This window comes from Canis aureus, chromosome 1 (genome assembly GCF_053574225.1).
Source record: "Canis aureus isolate CA01 chromosome 1, VMU_Caureus_v.1.0, whole genome shotgun sequence".
NCBI classification, from domain to species: Eukaryota; Metazoa; Chordata; class Mammalia; order Carnivora; family Canidae; genus Canis; species Canis aureus.
The window spans coordinates 106,306,400-106,332,392 of NC_135611.1; the positions used below are offsets into that span (position 1 = coordinate 106,306,400).

Consider the following 25,993-nt stretch of genomic DNA (forward strand, 5'->3'; position numbering starts at 1 on the left):
AGTCCACAAAGAAATACAAATGATTCTTAAACATAATGAAAGATACACAACCTGTTTACAAAATGATAATTTAAGTTAAAATGTCAGTGAATTTACTTAAGACATTGGCAGGGATGAAAATGTTCAGCAGGTTGATATTATAAACAGAATAACTTCCATGCAGCATGACTTGGCAGTATCTGTTGAAATTACAAACATACCCTTTGATTTGGGACTTTTCTAGAAAATTATCTTGTGGACACATGCACATATATGGGGTATGTTTGTACAAGTTATTTGTTGCAGTATTATTTGTCTTAACAGAAGTCGGGAAACATCATGGCTTTCCACCAATGGGGACTAGTTAAGTAGTTTATGGTATAATATACTTCTAATTGGAAGACCATGGAGTCATCAGTAGGAGTGAAGTTTTCCTATGTACTCATAGAGACAATAATGTATCAACATCACTTACTTAGTTGGAACAAGTGCATCATGGGGATTAAGGCTTTCAACGACAAGGAAAGCCAAGTGAGGGCTTTATGGAAACTCTCTGTACTATGTAAACCTAAAATTATTCCACAATGAAAAGTTTATTAAAAAATAATAGCTAAGAGAGGGGCATCTGGGTGGCTCAGCCAGTTAAGTGATCAACTCTTGATTTAGGCTCAGAGTCCTGGGATCAAGCCCAGTCCAACATCAGCCTCTGGGCTCATTGGGGAGTCTGCCTGAAGATTCTCTCCCTCGCACTCTGCCTCTACCCTTAAGTGTCCATGCTCTCTCTCTCTCTCTCTCTCTCTCAAAATAAATAAATAAATAAATAAATAAATAAATTTTAAAAATATAGCTAAGTTAAATAGGTCCATTGAAGAAAGACAAATACCATGTGATTTCACTCGTGTAGAATTTAAGAAACAAAACAAGCAAGTAAAGGCAAAAAAGAGAGAGAGAGAGAGAGACAAATCAAGAAACAGATGCTTAACTATACAGAACAAACTGATGGTTTACTGGAGGGGAGGGAGTGGGGAATGAGGGAAATAGGTAGAGGGAATTAAGGAATGCACTTGTGATGAGCACCAGGTGATGTATGGAAATGTGAAATCACTATATTATATACTTGATACCAACATTGCACTGTATATTAACTGGAATTTGAATAAAAACTTAAAAAAATGGGATGTCTGGGTGGCTCAGTGGTTGGGCACCTGCCTTCGGCTCAGGTCGTGATCCGGGTTCCAGGATCAGGTCCCGCATCAGGCTCCCTGCGAGGAGTCTGCTTCTCCCTCTGCCTGTGTTTCTGCCTCTCTCTTTCTCTCTGTGTCTCTCATGAATAAAGAAATTAAAAAAAAAATTTTAAAATGAAAACAAGGCAGATCAGTGCATATAGTATGGTGTGTACATATGTGTGTGTTTTAAAACATAGATGTGTAAATTATATTTGGAAAGATAGCCAAGAGGGGAGGTACATAGCTACTGGACGCTATTTTATTTTTATTCAGTTTTGCTAGGGACTAGATTGTGTTCCCTTCAAGCTTATATGTCCAAATCCTAACCCCCAATATGGTGGTATTTGGAGGTATTTGAATGGGCCTTTGGGAGGTGATTAGGGTTAGGTGAGGTCATGGGAGTAGGGGCCTTAGGATGGAATTAGTGCTTTTATATGAAGAGACATCAGAGAACTCTCTCTCAGTTGTGTGAGAGAAAATACTGCCAGAAAGCAGCCATTTGCCAGGCAGTGAACTCCCACCAGAAACCAAATGGGCTAACACCTTGATCTTGGACCTGCCAGCTTCCAGAAATGTGAGAAATCAATAAACCCCTCAGTCTGTGGTATTTTGTTATGGCAGCCCAGAGCAGACCAAGACACATTTTATACTTACTGTTTTAAACAATAACACTATAATGTGGAAGGAAACTGCAAGAGTAGGCAGGGTCCAGATCCTAAGGGGAATGGGGCAAGGTTTGGGAGGAGAGCATAGCTGGGGGATGGCCAAACCCATTAGGCAGGGAGACCCATTAGGCTCTCACCCACTGAGAACAGGGTCAGGTGTGGGGAGAAGCCAATTTGTAAGCTGAGGAGCCAGTGGGGTGCTTCCCACCTCTGCTGCCCCTATACCTGGCCTAAGCTTTCCTCCCACCTGAGCTCTGAAACCCCAGTTCTGCTCTGAGGGGCGGAAACAGACAACACTTGTACCACAGTCTGAGAGGAGAGGTTGTACCTTACCTGTGCCTTCTCTTTGAAATATACTGATGGTCAGGTTTTGGAGTGCATCTGGACAGAGAGACAATTGTTTTCAGAGGTAGGAAGGTAGCTGTGGGCACTTTCCCCCCAGGAAGTTTAGAAATAGGAAAGCGGTGGAGTCAGGTGTTTTCTTTCCTTTCCCTTAGGATTCCAGACTCTGCCTCCCCCTCCCCAACACTCACTGCTCTCAGTTACCCTGGCATCCTGGCCTCGGACTCACAGGACACGTTGAGCTGGATGGTCCTCTCTGTGCTCACACCAGCTCCAGGGAAGGTCACTTGACAGGTAAGGTTGGTGCCGTGGTCCTGGGGCCTTGGCGTGAGGGTGAGCACAGAGGAGTGGGGAGTCTTGGAGCCCCAGGAGGTGAAGGCAACCCCGAACCAGGAGAATGTGGGGGGTGTCCCCCTTTTACAGACCCATGGCACGCTACAGGTAATGTTCTTGGGGTGGCCAGATTCTAGAGGTCCCTGGATGTGGATGTCAGGTGTCTCTGTCAAGGCTGAGGAAGAGAGAGACAGAGATTCTGGAGATGGCACCTGAGTGTGCCCCTAGAAGCAGCCTCTACCCGCAGGCCAGCCATCTCCTCCCCAGAGAGGATGGAAATTAGGGATCCCCTCCTAGCCCTGCCACAGGAGCCCTCAGGACCCATGCATGTGGCATGTGTCCTTTTCTTGGCCCCATTTCTTACCCGTCACATGCACGGAGAGCTGGTTCTGTCGGTAATTATATCTCACATAAGACCCTCTCTCCACCCTGAAGAAGTATGTCCCCGAGTCCCTTCTCTGTGCATCTTTGATCTCCAGGGAGCAGTCATATTCCAGGGGGTTTCCAAGGAGGCAGAATCGGTCCTGGGTCCCCTCCTGTACTTTACGAAGTGGGTTGTTTGTGGCCACTGGAGCATCCTGAGACGTAGAGGCCCCTTCCCGGAACCAGTAGCCGTAAGCGGGGTTATTGGCAGTATATCCATTTTGGGGGTAGAAGAATTTGCAGGTCACCCGTACACACAGGCCCTCCTGTACCTTCACGCTCTCTTCCACTTGCAGATAGAAACTCGAATCCTGAGCCAGGGACCCTGCAGGGAATTGAGGGTCAGTGGCAGCCCCTGCCCACCTGGCCTCCTCCCCTTGGCCCACTCACCTGTCCACAGCAGGGGAAACAGCAGTGGCAACATCTTTGGGGTAAGAGTCATGGTGTGTTGGTATCACAGGACAGAGAGGAAGCCCCAGTAGGAAGCCAAGGGCTGATGTCTGAAAGGTGACTGACCACAGAAGGGGAACTTGATGACATGGCCCTTGAAGATTAACCACTTCTCCTTCCAGATGGGGTCCCAGCAATCTCTCCTCCCCCGGTCTCTGTCCATGGCCTGTCCCTCCTGCACCTCTGTTCCCACCAGGAAGGTGTGTATTATCTGGCCAATTACAGCTTTCAGAAGCTCCAGAGAGGCCGACCAGCTGTGGGACTCAGGAGGGGTGAGCAGGGGAATCTTCTCAAGGAAACAGAGAAATTCCAGGCCATGCCATCTCTTGTTCATACAGTGTGAGCTGGTAAACACAGCCAGGGGCCTGTAGGAAACACCATTGCTGTGTGCAGCTAGATGGTAAGTCCCAGGTATGAATGGCCAGTGTAGACGGGGCCAGGACTCCCAGGGGGTTCGGGGCTTCCTGGCTGGCTCACAGCCCTCTGCTCCAGGCATCGCTGGTATCACCTGCACCAGGCCACGCCTGAGAGCTGGGCATTTGCAACAAGATGATAGCATAGCATGACGTAGAGGGATAATGCCCAGGTGTGCATGGCCCTCCTCCCCCACGAGCCTCAGCTTCTTGGAGAAATCACAATACTGTGTCACATGGAGGGATCACAATACTCAACTTTTGTCTGTGGGAGAATCCAATATGAAGACAGAGGTAGGCGTTTTCTGTGGCCATCTTGCATGTCAAATGTCCGGCCCTGCCTGTTCCTCCGTGGTCACTCTGAATCCCGCCTTCAGTAAGAAGCTCCTGGTGGTCAGCTCTGCCCTTGGGATTCCATCTGAGATTTCCAATGAAGGGATCATGTGCACCAGATGGCTCCAGGCTCAGGCTGTGGTGCCTTCGGGGAGGGGGATTGAACTCTTCATAGTTAGATGCCTATACTCACAGGGCGTGATGGGCTGAATTGTGTCCCCCCCAAAAGTTGTATGTTCATTTCCTAACCCTCAGTACCTCCAAATGTGACTGTCTTTGGATATCAGGTCTTCAGAGAGATCATTAAGATAAAATGAGGCCATTGGAGTGGACTCTAATCCAACAGGTGCCTTTGTAAGAAGAGGGGATTAGGACTCAGACACACAAACAGGAGACCAAGAGCACAGCGGGGATCCGGCCACTCATGAACCAAACACAGGGTTCTCAGAAGGAACTGGTTCTACCCACACCTCAATCTCCAATGTCTAGCTTCCAGAGCTGTGAGAAAATGAACTTCTGTCATGTAAGACACCAGGTCAGTGTACTTTGTTGTGTACCTCCTCCCTCTCCATAACACCTGCTCCAGTCCCTCCTTCTCCTTCTCCTCCCCTTCCTTTGTCTTCTTCTCCCTCCGCCCCCCACCCGCCCTCCTCCCAGCAATCCTCCTCCCCACCATGGTCCTCTTGCTATCTTCCTTCCCCTCCTCCTCCTTCCATCTTCCTTCTCCCATCTTGCTCCCCTCCTCTTCCCCCTCGATCTCCTCCATCTTCTTACTTTTCTTTGTCTCCCTATCTTCCTCCCCCACCTCCTCTTCTCATCTTTCTGTTTTGGGAAAGGGGATGGTAACTGAGCCACTTGCTGAGCTCGGCAGTCAAGCTCATAGCTGTCCCATACAGGGGACCCTGGCTCCCCATGACCAGGTCCCTTCATTCACACGCAGGGCCCCAGGAAGATATATCAGGAGCTTCCTCAGGCAGTCCAAAGTCTGGATAGAAGGAGCTGGAGTATCCAAAAGGATGTTTCACTGGATTGGGATGGGCCCAGGAGCATGGGAAGAACTTCCTGAGCACCCTTGGGGGCTCCCAGTATGTCCTATGAGCCCCTCATGGGGCTCTCAGGGCAGGGTCCAGGGACAGAGTCTCCTAGCAGTACACTGGGGCCTCCCACATTGGCCTGTGACTTCAGAGCCCACCATTTTTTTGCTTCCTGCTCCTTCATTCCCATACTCTTCTGAGGTGAATCCACTTCTCTTCTCACCTATCTTGGCATCCTGTCTGTCTTCCAAAGGCTGAGAAATGCTTCCACCTTTCCTGTCCATTCCCTGATGGCCAGTCTGAGTATGGACAAAACTACTGTTCCAGACACAGGCCAGCATCTGGAATGAGAGATTTTGGGATCTGCTGGCCAGGGCAGCTGGGATAGGTGGACAGTGACGTGAGTGGCTGGGAACAAAAGGCGGCTCACATGACAGAAAGTAGGCCAGAGTCACAGGGCACTTTGACTTTTCCCTTCTGCTGGGTTATTGGGTTTATTTGTCCTGAGAAGTAGGGCCCCAGTCTTCCCAGAGCAAAGCTCCTCCCAGCATGAGGAGCCAATGGAAAATGCCTCATCTTGTGTGGCTGTGATGTAAGTATGTATGAATGTGTCTGTTGTGTATCTGTGGCATGTGTGTCTCTGTGTTTGCATGTGCCTTTATGTCTGCAGTCTCTCTGTGTGTCTATGCTGTGTGTGTATTTCTTTGATCTGTGTATATATGTGTGTTCTGTGTTTGTGGTCTGTGTGTACGTCTGAGGTATGTTTGTGTCTGTGTATACGTGTGTGAGTGATTTCTGTGTGTGTATTTTGAGGTGTATCAGTGTCTCTGTGTGTCTGTGTGTATGTTTGAAGTGCATGTGTGTCTGTACTTCTGCCTGTGTGTCTGTGTCCTCTGTGTGTGCATAATCGAGTTGTGTATGTGCGTCTGCAGAAGTGCCTGTGTGTATATTTATGCAGACTCAATTGTCAGTTTCTCAATGATAACATCCATGGACAACATAACGAAGAGTATAATCCATTTCATATTCCCTTTATATCTTTCTCTTTTGTTTTTCTTCAAATTCCTTATCATGAATCAACATAACATAGGGTCTACTTAATTATTCTTTGTCTCTCCTGCCATTAAAACTAAGCTTCACAAGGGGTCGTGTATTTCCCATTTACTGCTGAATCCACTCTGACTATAAACATCCTTGGCATACATTAGGTGATCAATGAGTATTTATTTTAAGAATTGTAGGGCACCTGGCTGGCTCGGTCAGTGGAGGATGTGACTCTTGACCTTGGGGTTAGGGGTTTGGGCCCCATACTGGGTGTAGAGATTACTTAAAAAATAAAATCTTGGGGATCCCTGGGTGGCTCAGAGGTTTAGCGCCTGCCTTTGGCCCGGGGCGCGATCCTGGAGTCACGGGATCGGGTCCCGCGTCGGGCTCCTGGCATGAAGCCTGCTTCTCTCCCTCTGCCTGTGTTTCTGCCTCTCTCTCTCTCTCTCTGTCTATCATGAATAAATAAAAAATTAAAAAAAATAAAATAAAATCTTCATAAAAAAATTGTAGGGAGGAGATCCCTGGGTGGTTCAGCGGTAAGCGCCTGCCTTTGGCCCAGGGGGCGATCCTGGAGTCCCGGGATCGAGTTCCGCGTCGGGCTCCTGGCATGGAGCCTGCTTCTCCGTCCTCCTGTCTCTCTCTCTCTCTCTCTCTCTCTCTCTCTCCCATATGAATAAATAAATATATTAATTAATTAAATTTAAAAAATTGTAGGGATATTTAGAATAAGCAAAATAAGATTTCTGTCAGTCTCCGAAGGAAAATATGTATTCTTTTTTTTTTTTTTCTTCTTAAAGGGGAATTTTTTTTTTTTTTTTATTGGTGTTCAATTTACTAACATACAGAATAACACCCAGTGCCCGTCACCCATTCACTCCCACCCCCCGCCCTCCTCCCCTTCTACCACCCCTAGTTCGTTTCCCAGAGTTAGCAGTCTTTATGTTCTGTCTCCCTTTCTGATATTTCCCACACATTTCTTCTCCCTTCCCTTATTTTCCCTTTCACTATTATTTATATTCCCCAAATGAATGAGAACATATAATGTTTGTCCTTCTCCGACTGACTTACTTCACTCAGCATTCTTTAGAGCATACACTTCTGGGGTGATCTGATTCTAGCATTTTATTACCTTTGAACTATTTTAAACGGTATAATTTTAACGGATAACTAATAGCAATGCAAATAGATCTTGTCCATAGACATACATATCCATTCTGTCCACTTGGGGTGGGGGGAACTTGAACCCCCTCACCAAGCCACTTTTACTATGCATTCACAAATTCATTTCAATATTCCCTTATTCCATATAAATTTGTGCACCATTAATTTCTGCCTGGTTCCCTCATTTATAATGAGTTAAATAAAATGGAGAGTTGCTGTACAATGGTTATAAAGTTTCAGTCATGCAAGATGAAAAAGTTCTAGAGATCTGCTGTAGGACATAGTGACTATAGTTAACACTAGTGTACACTTAAAAATTTGTTAAGAGGATAGAATTGATGGTATGTGGGTTTTTTGCCACAATAAAAAAAACTGTAACAAATGTTTATTTCATATCTATATGAATGTCATGATGTTGCCTTTGAAAAGCTCATCCTTTGATAGAATAAATAAACAAATTCATTGGCACCTATGTGTCTGTGCTGGCTTTCAGCTTTTTGTGTATTCTAGGCATTAGAAACCTGTCCCTGCCCACTGAGCCAAATAAGATGGACCATGTAACAGCCTGAGCTCATCTTAAAGGATTTTGTTATTCCCACTTGGGCAACTGGAAGCCAATGGAGGGTTAGAAGCTGAAAATGACACTTGGGTTTTTAGAATTCTCTCTGGGTCTCTGTGGAAAGTAGATTGGGAGTGGGTCGAAAACAGGTGAGATGAATTTCCTTGATTGTATATTCATGTTCCCAAGATAGAAAGTAAGTCCTTGGAGGCAATAATGTGCATTTTTCACAACAGTGTAGACTCGCTTTGCTCACAGTAATGATAAATTTCATAGTAGGGGCTAAATATGTGTCAATGGCAGTATTTACATAAAGGTAAACACACAAGTAGCAGAATCTTGCATAAAGTATTGCTTTAATTTTGGTAAAGAAAATTGTGTGATACCTGGGTGGCTCAGTCAGTGAAGCATCTGCCTTCAGCTCAGGTCATGATCTCAGGTCCTAGAATTGAACCCTGTGTCAGGCTCCCTGCTCATCAGAGAGTCTGCTTCTCCCTCTCTCTCTGCCGCATATTCCTCTTTGTTCTCTCTCTCTCTCTCTCCCCCTCTGTCTCTCTCTCTCTCTTAAATAAATAAATAAATAATAAAATCTTTTTTTAAAAAGAAAGAAAAGAAAAGAACATATAGATGACTTTCCTTTCCTTGCATCTACTCACAACTGTAGGAAATAATTTGGGAGACCAGAAGTGACAGGTGAACAAAAGTTTGTTCTTTTGTGTAGGGGCAAGGCAAAATCAGCCAAGTGCTTCCCTATTGTGTGGAGGAGGGTTAGGTGTGGGAAGAGATGTTTGGGAGACAATGAACACAGTGCTTCCATGCCTGGCCCCTCCATTGGGGCTCCCATGTCCAGGACTTTCCTCTATCCTAAGACATAAAGCAGCTATAGTTTTTCTTATTCTTCCTTTTCTAGAGGTCTCTAACCCTGCCAGTGAAAAGTGGAGTGAGGTCAGTGTCCTGTAGAATGCTGGCTCTGGGGATGACCAATGGTGAACCCTGTTCTGATGTTTGGAGGACTCAGATAAGGGCTGGCCTGGGGAGGATTCTGATCACCTGGTGTGGTAGACCCTGGAGGGACCATAAGGGAGGGGTCTGGCTTCCATGGCTAACCCCCATGTAGCACTCTTGAGCAGATTGAGGGTCTGAAAAGGAGAAACAGAAATGGAGGAATGTTGGACAGGCATGAATTTCCTGCTTATAGCCCTATCAACAGCACCCAGACTTTGTGCACTTCCCAACTCTGGGGCTCAAGACAGCCTTGGCTATTCACTGCAAGAATTCCCAGCATAGGTTGGAAACTTGGAATGGTTGAGACCATCTATCGAGGGACTAGAAGGCTCCAGACAGAAATGTGAGAAAACATGGGAAGAGGAAAAACTCATCCCAGACTGAAAGAGTGAAAATCAGTTCAAACAGAGAAAGAAAAAAAGCATCTGGAAGTTACCCAGGCTTGGTAGGAAGACAGTTACAAAATTAAATGGAAACCTTATTTCTCTCTTAGGTCATACAAAGGTCCGCCTCTTTGAGTGACTACTACTTTCTTGCCAACAATGCCCCAAGACTGGCTTTGTTATTTCATCTAATTACTGGGGACACCCTTGCCTAAACCTCATCTCGGGACAGCACCCAATTCCTGGTTAACACCTTCTGGGGGCAAAGAGCCCTAGTCTTAGGAGGGAAGCACACCCTGCAAGGTCCCAGACACCCCTGGCCAGCATCATTGACTTAGGATGTCACCAGATCCTTCCGTAGGGTCCTGTGCACTTCACACACCAGGAGGCACCCGGGGGGCGGGGGGCTCTCCATCCACCAGGAGACCCAGGGGAGTCTCTCAGACCCCTGGAGAGTTCCAGGCAGGGGACCTGGTGCTGTCTGTGGTGCTGAAACAGGGTCATGCTTTGAGCTCAGGTACCTCCCAGCTCAGCAGAAGGACATAACCCAGATGCTTATGTCTTGGTTTGGGGCCAGGAGGGCAAAGGGGTGAGGATGGATGGAGCCAGGGAAGTAGACAGGAGTGGGTAGTACTGGCCTCCTCTCTCTGCTCCATCTGCCACTTCTCCTGTTCACTCTCAGCATTGTTCCTCCTGTGGATGACTTCTATCTGCCTCATCTGACTGAGCTTCTTGCTAAGGCCCTCTGCTTACTGGCCTCTTGTACTGCTTCTTTAAATAGATTGCTTCAGGGCAGCCCCGGTGGCGCAGCTGTTTACACCGCCTGCAGCCCAGGGTGTGATCCTGGAGACCCGGGATCGAGTCCCACGTTGGGCTTCCTGCATGGAGCCTGCTTCTCCCTCTGCCTGTGTCTCTGCCTCTCTCTCTCTCTCTCTCTGAATGAATAAATAAATAAATCTTAAAAAAATAGATTACTTCATCACACACACACACACACACACACACACACACCCCTGAAAGTGAGGAGGCTAGTCTTCACATTTGACAAAGGAGAGAACTTAGGGTCAATCGTATTAGACAATATGCCTGGATCCCCCCTTTCTTCCTTTCTGCCTACCTGCTCCAGTGTCTGTGGGCAGCAGAAGGTATCTCAAGCCTGGTGGAGAAGGTAAGTGTTTCCTGGACACATATTTCTGGCTCCAGTTGATTTCCCTTCCTGGTAGTGATGTGCCTGCCTGATTGTCAGAAGGACTCCTCTTCCATCCAGGAGAGAAATGAGTCTACCTGGCTGCTTTTTGTTTCTCAATCAGGATTTGGGAAACAATGGGTCTGAGTGTCTCTCTTCTGTTGGATGAGGGGACTGAGATGCTCTGTCTCTGTATTGGTCCCCTAGTCTGGGGGTCCTAAACCAACTCATCTTCTTACCACATTCCATAATTCTCCTTTATTTCTTGAACCACTTACAGGGTTTCTAGGGGACAGCAGGGAACAATGGGTTGATGACAACTTGTCTCGATTGGAAGTTTCACTAACTTTCAATGTTTTCAACAGATGGTTGGCTCATGTCACCAAGCCTGACATTATTATAAGCAGAAGGCTGACGGCTGTCCCTTTTGGATGTAAGGCAGGGAGAGTTAGGTCCCAGCCATTTTTTTACACCGCACCAGAATCTCCTATTTGTTTTTAGGAGTCACTTAATGGTCTTATGGCACTATGCTTTGTCCCTGTCATGGTTTTCATGCTACTGGTGGATTTGAGGCTGTTTTTAATTTACTGATTTTTATTTTAAGTAAACTATTAGGTTTTTTAGGAGGAAGATTACAAATTCTTGGTTGCCTTCACCAACCATCTCAACCCTGACATCTATTTTTCAGTTTATTTTGAAGGATACACAGGTGCCAGATGGATGATGACCCAATGATGGGTCTTCCTGGAGGAGGGATGTGAATGCCTGAAGATTGTCATTTAGAGAATGACATGAGGGATTGATGGTTTAGGATATGGGGATGAGGATGTAGACTGGGTGAGATTGAAAACAACCTGGAATAGAGGTCAGAGAACTATAGCCAGTGGACTACCTGCTTTTGTAAATTAAATTTTGTTGGAACACAGCCACATTAACTCATTTGTCTGTGACTGCATTTGCACTGCAAACACAGAGTTGAATAGTTGCTACAGAATGTTTACAGCTTGCAAAGCCTAAAATATTTGCTATCTAACCCTCTACAAAAAAAAAAAAAAAATCCTGACCCTTGACCTGGAATGTCAGATTAGAAGCTTGTAAATTAGTCTCTGGGGCTGAGGAGATGGAGAGGTTTTTTAAGTGTGGCTAACCCTGAATTTTAGGAAATTCTCTAAATGTTAATATGTGATTTTGCCTCTAATAAAACTAGTAGGAGGCAGGCAGGAATGAAAGGGAAGATTCAGGAGAGGAGAGGGATGATGCTGGAGACCAAGTCAAGGAAGGGACCCATGGAAGGATTTCCTTTTTCTGATAAATATTCACTAATATTTATCATTAAGTAATACATCTGCATCTATAGTTTTTTCCAACTTTATTGGGGTATAATTGACATGTAGCATTGTGTAAGTTTAAGTTACACAATGTAATGATTTGATACATTGCAAAATGACTACCACATGGGAGGGTTTTGAAAGTGAGACTGACACGTTTCTGATGTCCTGGGCAAAACATACCCAGCCCCTAGGTGAAATGTCACCAACACCTTTCTGTTCAAGGGGCAAGGAACCAGTATGCACCAAACTATCACAATGCAGCAAGACCTCTCTCTGTTGAGTGTTTTCCATATGCACTTCTTTTTAATCCTCATGGCAACCCTGTGAGATGGGACTTCTTACAACCATTTCGCAAAGCAGGAAACCGAGACACGGAGGGGTAAGGTGGCTTGTATGAAGTCACCCTGCTGATAAATTAGAGAGCATGGATTCCATCCCAGGCCTCTCTGATTACAAAGCCTTAGTTTCATATAGCAGGAAACTCATATTCAGGAGTTTGTAAGCCCGTTGCCTATGGGGATGTTAACTCTTCTAAAAATCGGGTTTGGATCCCCCTTCCTGGAGGATATGGACGCTTCCTCTGAGACTGATGCTCCTTGTGGTTCCTCATTGGGTCCTGATCTCTGAGTATTCTGCACAGGTGCTCTCCGTCCTCCTGTGAAAGCTGATGGAGGCATAATACAGCTCCTGCTCCATCTCCGAGGTGGAGGGTACCTCTGCAGAGCTTGTGGGGTCATCAGGGAGGTCTGACTCCTGGTAATCCTATGTGGAGAGCGAAGAAGGAGTTAGAGCAGGGTGGTGGGGTGTGGGGTAGGGTGAGGAGAAGGCATTGAGGGTCTGCGAAGTGAATTTCATTCTGACAGGACGTTGTTCATTCTTCCATTCTTTATCAAACATTCCGTATCTATAAATATAGCACTATTAATTGCTTTCAAATTTTACGGAACACTCACTCAAACTTATGTGGAAAATACTATTATTATTATTTTAAAGATTTTATTTATTCATGAGAGACAGAGAGGAGAGAGAGAGAGAGAGAGGCAGAGACACAGGCAGAGGGAGAAGCAGGCTCCAGGCAGGGAGCCTGACGTGGGACTCAATCCCAGATCTCCAGGATCAGGCCCTAGGCGGAAGGCGGCGCTAAACCGCTGAGCCACGCAGGCTGCCTGGAAAATACTATAATTTTACAGAGAGAGAAACTTATTCTCAGAGAGGTTAGGTACTCCCCAAAGCCACACATTTGCTGATCACGAACCCAACTCCAGTCTCTCTGGCACAGAACACATAGGAAGATGTTTATGAAAAGCTCACTTTTCTTCTGGGTGTGTCTTTATTCTCACACTGCTACCATATTTACAACACCTCTGTTACCAAGCAATTCTCCAACACCAGCTGGGTGGCCCTAGTTCAACTCCATTCTGACACTCTTTACCCAGAGATAATGCCAGATCCCACAGATTAAGGGCTCAGACTTGCACAGCTGCCCCACTCCCACTTCCCCTGCCAGTTGGAAGTCCAGGTTGTCACCTGCGCTTCTGACCAACTGGCTATAAATTAGTGGTTGCCACGAGCCCCACCTCAAGTTCCATTAATTTGCTAGAGTGGCTCACAGAACTCAGGAAAGCAGTTTACTTACTGTTTACTAGCTTTTATAAACCGATGTGATAAAAGACACAGCACAGATGAACATTCAAATGGAAGAGATGCATAAGGGGAGATGGGGGGAGGTGGCAGGAGCTTCCACACTCTCTCCAAAGAGCACTTCAGGGATCACTAGGTGTTCACCAACTTGGAAGTTCCTCGAACTCCATACTTTGGGAGTTTAATGGAGACTTCATCATGTATGCATGATCAATTACTAATTTCATTTCCAGCCTCTCTCCCCTCTCTGGAGAATGAGGGGCAGGGAGCAGTGATGAAAATGCCAAGCTTCTAATCATGGAGTGGTCTTTCTGGTGACCAACCCATCCAGAAGCCCACCCAGAGTCATCTTGCTGGTATAAAAGATGCTCCTATCACATAGGAAGTTCCAAGGAATTCAGAAGTATGGCTACTTCCTGCTGCAGACTAATTTCTCTAGATTTATGGCAACATTTTTCAAGAGTGTTTCCACTTCCCATCCTCCTATTTTCTCTTGAACTTACTCCAATTAAGATAACTTCCTTTACCAGGCAAGCAGATCTGCTTTTGTCAAGATCAGCTGTGACACCATTTGCTAAATTTGAGATTCATTTCTAAGAATTTATCTTACTGGATCTTACTAGCATTTGAGACAAACATGCATTCTCTTCTCCCCGAAGCTTCATCTCCCTTTGGCTACCAGGACCCACCCTCTCTTGGTCATTTCTTTTTTCTCAGTGTTTTTTCTTGTTGTCTCTACCTTGTATCCCTGGCACTCACAGGGCTCTGTCTGCAGTACCCTCCTCTTTTTTATGGCTTCATCTACCGTAGGACCTCGATGTGGATGCACCCCAAAATCTTTGCCTCCTACCTGGACACCTGTCCTGAGTTCCAGACTCTTGTCATCTACTTGTCTTCTTCACTCGGACTTGTCAGAGGCACCTTAAGCTGATAGTGACCAAAATAAAGTTTGACTCCCCCTCTCTTGCAAACATACTCCTACAGAGTTGGCAATTTCAGGAATTGCTGATTCAGTTATTTCTATTGCTCAGGGCAACCATGATGGAGTTGTCTTTGGTATCTATGAACATTTATGGACATCTGTGGATATCTCTGGCATCTACAGATTCATCTTTGGCATCTATTACAATCTATCTACCCACTAGGTAGGGGCAGTGAACTGTCTTTGCTCATCTCCCACATGTACTCTATCACTCCATTAGCAAATCCTGATTTACCACTGTTACCCTGGACTTAGTCTGTCTTATGGACTGAATTGTGCCCATGTGTTGAATTTATTTGTTCAAGTTCTAACACCTATTGTGACCATATTTGGATATGGGGCCTTTAAAGAGGTAATTAATGGGTATCTGGGTGGCTCAGTGGTTGAGCATGTGCCTTTGGCTCAGATGGTGATCCTGGGGTCCTGGGATCAAGTTCCACATCAGGCTTCCTGCAGGGAGCCTCCTCCCTCTGCCTATGTCTCTGCCTCTCTCCCTGTGTCTCTCATGAATAAGTAAATAAATTCTTTTTCAAAAAATAAAGAGATAATTAGGGATGCCTGGGTGGCTCAGCAGTTGGGTGATTGCCTTCAGCTCAGATTGTGATTCTGGGATCCGGGATCAAGTCCCACATCCAGCTCCTGTGAAGAGCCTGCTTCTCCCTCTCTCTACGTCTCTGCCTCTCTCCCTGTGTATCTCATGAATAAATAAATAAATCTTAAAAAAATAAACATATAATTAAGTTTAAACAAGGACATTAAGGTAGGGCCCAAAATGACTTATGTCCTTGTAAGAAGAACAGACACTGGAGATGTTTGTACACAAGGAAGAAGCCAAAGGAGGTCACAGAGAGAAGGCAGCCATCTGCAAGCCAAGGAGAGAGTTTTCAAAAGAAGCTAACCTTGCTGGCATCTTACCTTTGGACTTCCAGCCTTCACAATTGTTTCTGAAAATAGGTTTCTGTAGTCTAAGCCATGCATTCTATGGTATCTTATTATGGGAGCCCTAGCAAACTAATACTGTCTGCATCATCTCTTGCCTGGATTATTTGAGTGTCTTCCTTATCCGGTCTCCTCTTTTTTGCCCTAGCCTCCTATTGGCATTCTCAGCACAGCAGCCAGAGTGATCCCATTAAAATGAGCATCAGTTTGGGGTACCTGGCTGGCTCAGTCAATAGATCACACAACTCTTGCTCTCAGGGTCATTAGTTCAGGCCCCACATTAGGCGTGGAGCCTACTTAAAAAAATAGAGCATCAATTCACATCTGTGAAATAATAGAATGTGTATATATATATATATATATATATATATACACACACACACACACACATTGCTGCACAGATATCCTAAAATCCTTATAATTTCCTAAGTGACAAGAGTGCTAGAAGCATCTTCTGTTCTAATGTTTGGTTTTTGACCCTGGTTCCTGACACAGAGCTCCTAAATCCCTTAGAATTTCCTGGAAGACAGCAGTATCTTTTGTTCTAATGATGTAAACCTTGGTTGGCTCCTGGATGGGGGCTGGTCACAGAAAGAACAGGCCGTGGTTAGAAGCTTGGAAATTTCAACTCCATGTCCTCATCCTCCAGGAAGGGGAGAGGAGCTGAAAATGGAGGTAATGATTTATTGTGTCTATATGGGGAGGCATGCATACAAGTCCCAACAGCATGGTGGGGGGTGCAGTTAGGGAGCTTCTGGGTTGGTGAACACATGGAGGTGCTTGGAGGGTGGCACATGGGAAAAGGGATGCATCTCTTCCATCTGGATGTTGATCTGTATCTCTCATTATATCCTTTTATAATAGAGTGGTATGCAGTAAGCAAACTGCTTTCCTGAGTTCTGTGGGCCACTGCGACAAATTAATTAAACTGAGGATGGGGGTTGTGGGAACCTCTAATCTATAGCCAGTTGGTCAGAAGCACAAGTGACAACCTAAACTTATGACTGGCATCTGAAGTAGGGTGGGGCAGCCTCGTGGGGCTGAGCCCTCCCTCACCTGTGGGATCCGATGCCAGCTCCAGGTAGATCATGCCAGAACTGAGTTGAATTGGGGAACATCCACCTGGTGTCAGAGAGAATTATTTGGCGTAGGGAAAACTACACACATATTTAGTGACCAAAAGGGTCAGAAATTGTAGTTCTATGTGGTTTTCCTTTACATTGTCACTCTTCTAAAAATACATAGGTAATTATGGTGAACTGCAGCCCCCATGCCTCTCCATCTCCATTTCCCACCCACTATTACTCACTGCCCACGCCCACACAGATCTGCTTTAGGCACACTGTCCAACTTGCTGCTTCTCCCACACATCAATCATGCCCATCCTCAGAATCCCCAAACTTTGCTTAGATAGAGCCTTAGTGATTCTCTCTGGGATCACACTGAACTCCTTCACTTCTGGCAGGTGTTTTCTCAGACTCCAGCCCCAGGACTGTCCTCCCCCATTCTTTGATCTAATTCCTCTCCAAAGCAGCACCATTTCCTGTCAATTTCTTGCATATTTTTGCTACTTATCTGTCACTGTTTTCATCCCTCCTTCTGCCTCTGCCCCCACCTCCCCGCAATAAATCTAAGTCCTTGACAGCAGGGACATTTTATATTTGTAACATATGTATTTGTAAGAAAACAGATATTACCCAAGCATCCAGAACAATCGACAAGTGGGAAATATTTGCAAAAGGAATTAATGAATGCATGGTGATCACAGATCATGTGCTCAGAAATCTCAGTGGTGTCCACCTTATAAGAGTCTTATTTATTATTACGCTTTTAAGTAGGCTCCACACCCCATGTGGAACTCGACGTGGGGCTTGAACTCACAACCCTGAGATTAAGGCCCAAGCCAAAATCAAGAGTGGAGTGCTTAACTGACTGAACCACCCAGGTGCCCCTTTAGTCGGAGTTTTAAATAAATAAATGAGGTCAGAGCTTGGAGATGAACAAGAGTAATGCAGGTTGACACAGACCCATGAGGAAGGCACAGCCCAACAATGATTCTGAGATGCAAAAAACTTCACTCTGCTGGAGGTGAGTGAGCAAGCTGGTGTTGGGGGAGTGAAACAGTAACTTTGGGTTTCCTGCCCCAAATGTCAGACCAAGTTGTTTTGGCCCCCCGGGTAGCTTTCGGCTGTGGGGAGAAGCATTGCTTTTCAGACTTTGGCATATGGGACAAGGATCTTCATGGAGGTGATGCTAGTATGCCAGGGAGGAGAGGCGGGAGAGCTCCAGCAGGATAAAGACTAAGAGGGGAGCTCAGCTCAAAGGGAGTGGTTGCATTATGCTGTACTGAGCAGAAGCTCAGACATGCTCAGTAGCATATTGATGCAAGAAGTGCAAGGCTAGTTGAGGACTGGGATTGGTCTGTGGCGGGGTCTCCAGGACAAGTGCCATCAGGGAGGTGGACAACCAGCAGGAAGAATGTGTTTAGGAGTGTGTTAACCACATGTTTCTGATGCTTTGGCATCTGAGGCCTTGCTAACCCTGCTAGGACTAGCCAATCTCTAGAGATGATGAAGGATTTTCCTGCAAGAATGCCTTTCACATGCAAACCAACTCATCTAAAGCTCACACCCCAACTTACTTCCTGGGCCACTATTCCTCTGCCTAAGCACCTCAGAGCCAAGTACCAAACAGCCAGGGACAGCCCCAACACCCTAGAGCCTGCTGAAATTATTCAAAACAGCCAATCCTAAATCTATCTACCCTGTCTCAGTGTGCCTTTCCTGTGGAAACCACAATAAAGGGCCCTACTCATGTCTCCCAATTTTAGTATGTGTGCTGCCGAAGTGAGCACCCTAACCATGTCTCCCTTTGCTTCCTCTGCCTCCTGACCCACCCTAGCACTGCCCCATGTGGTCCTGTGTGGGGTGATGTGCCTCTCCTCCCAGGAACTGTGAGCCACAGAGTGCCTTTGCGGTTGCAGTCACGTCCTGATCTGCTGGTCTCAGATACCTGAATAATAAAACCTCCATTTTCAAACAAGCAGGAAGATGATGAGCTCATTTCTGGACATAGTGAATGGAGCATGGCTGTGGGCCACCCTGGGAGATGCATGCCAGGATGCCCACATCACTCACCAAGGGAGCTGGCTCCACAACTGGGTGGATATTGTCCATGCCCACTGCTGTCCGGGATGCTGTCTTCCTGCAGGTCTTCACTCTGACGGGAGACACGGGAGACACAAGGGTCTCTGACATAGGGTCATTCTTTTGAGGCAAGTTGAGGCTGGGGTGAGCCCAGGAGCCTTCATATCAAGACTTTGTAACAAGATCCCCTTGCTCCTGGACCACTGGGACCAGGGCTGAGAACACACCTGTACTTGGCACCCTTCACCCTTGCTCCAAGACATCACAACTCCTGCAGGTCCCACTTCTTCCCGTCTCTCCCACACCTACCCAGCTCACCGAAAGAAGATAAGGCAGAGGCAGAGAGTGAGCAGCATGGTGACACCAGCTCCCCCAATGGCGCCTACAGTCACTTCTGACCTGGTCCCTGGTTTCCCTGTAGACAGAGACAATTGGACTGAACTCCAATCTTGATGTGCAGACATAAATTGCCTCCTCTGCAGCTCCACAGAGAGGGATACCCTTTCACTCTTGTCCAGGGTTCAGCCCTGAGGGTCTTCTACCCATTGTGGGACCTCAGCCTCCACCAGAAGGACATGGTCTATGTGAAACCTTCTATCCATACCATCTGGCCCCTGAACTCCTGTCTAGCAAACACCATCTCTTCTAGGATCCTGGTTCTTCCTCATACAGAGTCTCTCTGCAGCAGATCCCAGACCTGGCTGCAGTGGGACCATGAGGCTCTCAGCCCTCTTGGCATTCCAGAATGAGAGAGAGAAAGAGAGAGAGAGAGAGAGAGAGAGAGAGAGAGAAAGAGAGAGAGAGAGAGATGTACAGAGCTCTGTGGGATGTGGAAGTCACTCCTTCCTTCCAGGGAGGGTGTCTGAATCTCCTGGCCTCCACTGGCCCTATCACTCAGAGTCAAATGTGGTCTTTTGCACTTCCAGAGGCAGGTAGAAGCAGGGGAGTTCTCAGACCCTCAGCTCTCCTGGCCCTGCCTGGCCATGCATCCCACACCCGAGGTGAAGGATGTGTCCATGGGCATCACCTGTCAACCATTTGGCATGCACTGAAAGAGTCCTAATGGGGCTCACTATCCAGGTGAGGGCCAGATATCATTATCAATGAGATAGAACAATGGGGGTAAGGCTAAGCTCAGAGAGAGGGCAAGGTGAGGCCCGAGGATTGACAGTCAAAAAATGATCAGAGACATTTTGGGGCAGCAAAATTACTCCACACAGTAACACTAGATGGTTACATGTGATTATACATTGTCCAGTTCATGGAATGTATAATACCAAGAATGAACCCTAATGTCAAGGATGGACTGATGGTGATAAAGGACGTCCATGTAGATTTTATTGTAACAAAGCTACCCTCTGGTGGGGGATGTTTATAGTAGAGATGTAATGCACTTAAAGCAGGGCATTTGGGGAAAAATCTCTACCTTCAGCTTAGTTTTGCTATGAACCCAAAACTCCCCTCCAAGAGTACAGTCTACTGAAAATGCTCCAAGGCCTTCAGGGACCAGAGGTTGATGAAAAGCATATTCAAGATAGTGGAGAGAAAACTGCAGGTCACTTGGGCAAGACCAAAGTGCGAGGTTATGGGAGAAGAGGGCTGAGAGGGCTTCTCATGTCTAACCACAGCACACCAACACACCCTCATCCATGGAGTCTAAAGTCCCACTCTGACTTAAGTTGACAGAGACCCTGGCCAGTCAATACCCCATGGACATGAGGCTCCTTCCTACCTGTGCTGTGTTCCAGGCAGACACCATTTGTTGGGTTCTGTGTGGTACCTAGGATCAAAGAGGGGATTTCCTTCTTCAGTCTGGTGGGGTAATATCAGATACATATGGGCATCCCCCCACCCCAGAAACCACAGAAACACAGAAGGGACAGGGTTTGTGTCTTTCTAGGTCCCACACTCCACCAGACCTCTAGGACTAAAGCGCCAGGCATCTTAAGGCTGGCTTTCCCTCCCCTCATCCCTTAGGCACCCAGGTGGTCCTAGCTCTGTACTCACAGGTGACATTGAGTTGGATGGTCCTTTCCACCATTACACCAACTGCAGGGAACTGCACCTGACAGGTGAGGTTGGTGCCGTGGTCTTGGGGCCTGGGGGTGAGGGTGAGCACCGAGGAGAGGTGGGTCCTGGGGCCCAGGGAGGTAAGGGCAGCTGACATCCAGGAGAAGATGGGGGGTATGCCCTGCTCACAAGCCCAGGGCACAGAGCAGGTCAGGTTCCTGGGGTGGCCAGATTCCAGGGTCCCTGGTATGAGGATGTCAGGTGTATGGGTCAGGGCTGTGAGGAGATGGGGAGACATGGGGATCAGTAGGAGTGATCTGAGGTCTGCCCCTGAGAGAAGCCCCAGCTTGGTGCAGCCCCTGCCTGTGAGTCCCAGATGCATCTCCCAACCCACCCAGGGAGTCCTGGAGCCCTGTCCTACCCCTATGGTGTCATTTAGAGTCTTCTCCTTACCTGTCACATGCACGGAGAGCTGGTTCTGTAGGTAACTATATTTCAAATAAGGCCCTCTCTCCACCCTAAAGAAGTATGTCCCTGAGTCCCTTCTTTGTGCATCTCTGATCTCCAGGGAGCAGTTGTTGGCCTGAGGGTCCCCAAGTAGGAAGAATTGGCCCTGGGTCTCCTCTTGTACTTTTCGATCTGGGTTGTTTGTGGCCACTGGAGCACCCCAATGTACATTGGTCCCATTCCGGAACCAGTAGCCCAAAGCAGAGTAAGTCTTGATCCAGTATTCCATGGGGTAGGAGAAGTAGCAAGGCACAGAGATGCACAGGCCCTCCTGCACCGTCAGGGACTCCTGTATTTGTAGCCAGTATATCGGATCTTGAGCCAAGGATCTTGGGACTCCAGCGTCGGCAGAGGCTCCCAACTTCACCTTCCCCTGGGCCCATTCAACTGCCCACAGTATGGGCAGCAGCAGGAGCAGCATCCTAGACAAGAGGGTATGTAGGCTTCCTGTGGGTGAAGGAGAAGTGAAAGCCAGTAGGATTGGTGCTGGGAAGGACCCATGAGAAGCTGGGGAGGAGCATGAGGCCTCGTAGTTCACAGAAATGGAACTGCAGCCCCAGAGCTCACCCCCTCCCTGCACAGAATCAGCCACACTCCTGGACAAGAACAAAGGAGACCACCCCCCCCCAAGGGAGAAGAGATTCTCCGTGGACCCTCACTGCCCCCATCCTGGCACTTGTTTGTGGCACCAGAGTCTGGTCCAGGTTCTCTGAGGACACATGAGGCATGGGACACAGTGAGTCTCCTCAGGTCCTCCCACCTGAGGTGATTGAGCAGTATTGTCTCTAACAGGGAGCTAGTCAATTCCTGGCTAAACCTGGAGTCACAGGCTCATCTAGATCCTCAGGTGATCAGTCCTGCAAGGTGGAGGATTCTTAGGTCTATGTGAGTGTCTGGAGCAGAAGGAAAGATGGGGTCCTGGATGAAGAGAAAGCAGGAGCCACTCGTTCATTCATTCATTCATTCATTCATCCATTCTCCAAATACCTAGTTAATATCTGTGTTGGGGCACCTGGAGATAAGACAGTTGGGCCTGACCCAGTTCATTCCATGACGTGGTCCCAACCAAGGGTACCACTTCCTTCATAGATACACTATACTTTCATTTTGTCCCTATCAGGTTCACAGCTGCAGACACCTGTGACTTTGCAATGTGTCTCCTGGTCTCCTGGATATTTTCTTATATACAAGGATAGGACCATTTTTTTACTTCTATTATGCTGATTTCTAAAGTGTCACTGGCATCTCCAAAAGGAGAACTGAAAAAAAAAAAAAAAACAAAACAAAAGGAGAACTGAAAAAACTACATAGTTCCATGTAAAACAAAAGGGAGAAAACATGTTTATGAGCCATTGGAATCTCTGTCTGTACAATGGAGTGTGGGCTGAAGCAATTTCTTTAGTTCCTCATCAGACAATTAGCAGTTCCTGTCATGTAAAAAATAAGCTTCTCAAGGTCAAATGTGGCTCAAAACACATATTTTTGCAGAAAATATGAGTGTAGTGGTTATACAGCTGCAATTAAAACTGTAGGTTCTGCTGACATGCTTGCCCATCTCACTCTGTGGAGTACACAGCTGGGAAATCGTTGATGCCTCTTTTTACAATATAAATATATAATAGCCTTTGCCATCATACATTCGTAAAATCTTCCAAACACAGTAATATTTAAGTAAATGTTCCTTGAAAAGTATTAACATAGAAGGGCACCATAGAGGGTGGCTCAATGGTTGAGTGCCTGACTTCAGCTCAGGTCGTGATCCCCAGGTCCTGGAACTGAGTCCTGCATCAGCTCCCCGCAGGGAGCCTGCTACTCCCTCTGCCTATGTCTCTGCCTCTCATGAATACACAAATAAAATCTTAAAAAAATTTTTAAACCAATTCTTGCAGAATTGTAGTAGTTTCTAGATGTGTTCTTTATTTCTTAATTTATTCTAACTTAGACTTAGTGAGATTCACTTGTTATCTCCTACAATTCTGTCAAGGTTGATGGATGTATCAAATTATGTAACCATAAGCAGAGTCAAGAGACTGAAGCATGCCATTCCCCAAAACGTTCTTTCCTTTTGTCATTTGGTGGCCAAATCCTCCCTCCACCCATAAACTTGCAAAAATGCTGGTCTGTTGTCCATCCCTATTGTTTTGTTATTTCCAGAATGTCACAGAAACGGAATAGTACCAAAAGTGGCCTCAAAGTCTGGCTTCATTCAGTGGACGTAAAGCATTTGAGGGTCCTCCATGTTGTTGGGTGTCTGCCAATTACTCCATCCTGTACTTGCTACTGGTACTTCACTGTTTCACTGAACTCTCATGTTGCATGTACTTACCTCTAGGAGACCATTGAGGTAGTTTCTAGGCTTGGGGTGGCTATGAATAAAGTAAGTGTCAATATTCACATACAGGTTTCTGTGGGAATGAGTTTTGATTTCCCTTGGGTAAATATCTAAGCATCCAGTTGCTTGGTCCCTCATTGGTGTATGTTTAACAGGACAAACCTGCCAAAGTGTCCTCCGCAGTGGCTGTACCATTTGGTGTTTCCACCAGCAGAGTGTAGTGAGTTCTGGTTACTCCACATTCTCTTTAGTATTTGACAGTAAGAGGATTTTTCTGTTTTGTGATTGGTTTTTCTCACCATTCTAAGAGGTGTGCACTGATATCTCACCCTGGTTTTAATCTGGGATTTCCTAAGGACTGGTGAAGTTGGTGATGTTTTCATGTGCTCATTTGCCCTCCATTTTGTTTCCTGGGTGAAGTGTGGCTGATTAAATCTTTGGCTGCTTTGTTTTTATTAAGCAAAATGTGCATAGCAAAAACCTTTACCCCTTAACCATTACAATTGTCCAGGTCAGTGGCATTGAGCGCATTCTCATTGCTCTGCAGCCATCACCACCATCCATCTCCATGACTTTTCTCATCATCCCCATCTGACATTTTATGCCTATTAAATTAGTAACCTTCCATTCCCTGCTGTCCCCTACCCATCCCCTGACCTTGACAATCATAATTCTATCTTTGGTGTCTATGAATTTGCCTACTCTAGATACTTAATGTTAAATGGAATCATCCAGGATTTGTCCTTTTGTGACTGGCTTACTGCACTTAGAATAATATCCTCAACCCATACTAGAATGTGTCAAACTTTCCTTCTTTTTATTTTTCAAATGATTTTTCCTCAGAGTTTATTTTATTTGACTTTTTTAAAGATTTCATTTATTTATTAGAGACCCACAGAGAGAGAGACAGACAGACAGGCAGAGGGAGAAGCAGGCTCCATGCAGGGAGCCCGATGTGGGACGCGATCCTGGGTCTCCAGGATCATGCCCTGGGCTGAAGGCGGCGCTAAACCGCTAAGCCACCCGGGCCCTCCAAACTTTCCTTCTTTTTAAGATGGCATAATATTCCATTGATTCAACATACCAGCTTTTGTTTATCTGTTCATCTGTTGATAGACCTTTGGGTTGCTTCCACCTTTTAGCTCTTATGAAAAATGCTGCAATGAACATGGATGTAGAAGTATCTATTCAAGTGCCTGCCTTTGATCCTTTGGGTATATGGCCAAATGTGAAATCTGAATTCTATGGTAATTAATTTGGTAATGGTATTTATAATTATGGTAGCTAACCATAATTCTATGGTTAAAATTTTTTGAAGAACCACCATACTGATTTCCATAGCAAACGCACCATTTACAATCTCAAGAGCAAACCACAGGAGTTCTACTTTCTCAGCTTCCTCACCAACACTTGTTGTTTCCTGCTTTTTGTTTCATTTTATTTTTTATGATAGTCATTACAATGAGTGTGGAGGGGTTTCTCATTGTGTGCTTGTTCTGTATTTTGCTGATACCAGATGTTGAACCTGTGTTCATTCATGTGCTTAGTGGCCATTTGTGTACTTTTTGAGAAGTAGCTATTCAAATCCTTTGCCTATTTGAAAATAGGGTCATTTGTTTTTTGTTGTTGAGTCCCATTTTTTTGTACAATTAGGTTTTGTTTGTGCACTTAATGTTTTGCCTTAAGAGTCCTTGATATATTCTAGAAGGAATTCTTTCGTCTGATAGATGGATGTACTATTTTCCCTCTTCTGCCGCTTTTCTCTTAGCTCCATTAATAGTGGCTTTTACACAGTAACTGACTAAGGTGTGTTGGAGGTGTGTATATAGGACTTGTTTCTTTCTTTTTTTAAAATTACATATGTGACTCACACCTTGGCTGCATTATATTTCCTTTGGTCAGTGCTCTTCCAGAGGCCGACCAATCTAGGATCAAATACTGCATCTGCCATTTCCTGGCGAGGAAACTTTGTAACAACTGAGAACTTCAGTTTCTTACATGTACCAAAAAAGAATGATAAAATCATGTTTTATAAAACATTGTGAGAATTGACTGAAATAAAAAAAGAACCCAATATTTTTCTGGAGAAAAAAAATAGTGGCTTTTACAGAAGTCCCTGTGCCCCAAAATGTGTTACACCTGAGATGACCCACTACTGTATCAGGATGTGGGAAAACAGAGTAAAGAAGGTCTGGGGGCCAGATGGGGGCATTTAGGGGTGGAAAAAATCACTTGGGTGGTGCAGTGGACTGAATCATGACCTCCAACATACCCAGGTCTTAATCCCTGGATCCTGTAGATGTTACCTTACCAGAAAGAGAGTCTTTGCAGTTGTGAGGAAGTTAGGAATCTGGACTGTGGGGATCATCCTAGATTATCTGGATTGAATCCTAAATCTATCAGTGTCCTTCTAAAGGGGAAGCAGAGGGTGACTTCCTGTACACAGAGAGCATGAGGCAACTTGGCCACAGAGATGGAGAGGGGAGCAGTGAGATCATGGGTTAAGGAATGGTGGCAGCCCCATCACCTGCAAAAACCAGAAGGATTCTCTCCTGGAGCCTCTGGA

General features: G+C 46.0%; 2 protein-coding genes and 1 long non-coding RNA gene across 3 annotated transcripts in view; 1 reads left to right on the forward strand and 2 right to left on the reverse strand.

The window, feature by feature from the left end:
* LOC144280969 (sialic acid-binding Ig-like lectin 13) overlaps positions 1-3,513 on the reverse strand; it is an 8,843-nt gene extending 5,330 nt beyond the window's left edge. The window contains exons 1-4 of the mRNA XM_077843588.1: positions 3,359-3,513; positions 2,910-3,293; positions 2,442-2,720; positions 2,204-2,251 (exon numbers count right to left, since the gene is read on the reverse strand). Coding sequence (XP_077699714.1) covers positions 2,204-2,251; positions 2,442-2,720; positions 2,910-3,293; positions 3,359-3,410 — 763 coding nt within the window. The 5' untranslated portion in view covers positions 3,411-3,513. The remainder of the gene's footprint in view (positions 1-2,203; positions 2,252-2,441; positions 2,721-2,909; positions 3,294-3,358) is intronic.
* Positions 1-7,015, forward strand: part of LOC144281030 (uncharacterized) — a 19,221-nt gene extending 12,206 nt beyond the window's left edge. The window contains exons 2-5 of the long non-coding RNA XR_013349485.1: positions 2,368-2,506; positions 3,265-3,399; positions 4,511-4,699; positions 5,105-7,015. This is a non-coding gene — a long non-coding RNA (uncharacterized LOC144281030). The remainder of the gene's footprint in view (positions 1-2,367; positions 2,507-3,264; positions 3,400-4,510; positions 4,700-5,104) is intronic.
* Positions 7,016-11,891: 4,876 nt separating this feature from the next.
* On the reverse strand, positions 11,892-21,584 carry LOC144280975 (myeloid cell surface antigen CD33-like). Its single transcript, XM_077843602.1, has 6 exons — positions 21,042-21,584; positions 20,586-20,864; positions 20,311-20,358; positions 18,897-18,993; positions 18,570-18,651; positions 11,892-12,632 (listed from the first exon to the last, which is right to left on the reverse strand). The coding sequence occupies exons 1-6, from the start codon at positions 21,514-21,516 to the stop codon at positions 12,477-12,479; spliced, it is 1,137 nt and encodes a 378-aa protein (XP_077699728.1). The 5' UTR covers positions 21,517-21,584; the 3' UTR covers positions 11,892-12,476.
* Positions 21,585-25,993: the final 4,409 nt, after the last annotated feature.

Excerpts from the sequence above, each read along its gene's own strand:
- LOC144280975 (XM_077843602.1), bottom strand. The coding sequence starts at position 21,516 with ATGCTGCTCCTGCTGCTGCCCATACTGTGGGCAGTTGAATGGGCCCAG. Across the intron at positions 18,994-20,310 it reads CTGCCTGGAACACAGCACAG|GGAAACCAGGGACCAGGTCA; the intron begins GTAGGAAGGAGC and ends CTCTGTCTACAG. Across the intron at positions 12,633-18,569 it reads TTGTGGAGCCAGCTCCCTTG|GATTACCAGGAGTCAGACCT; the intron begins GTGAGTGATGTG and ends CTCTCCACATAG.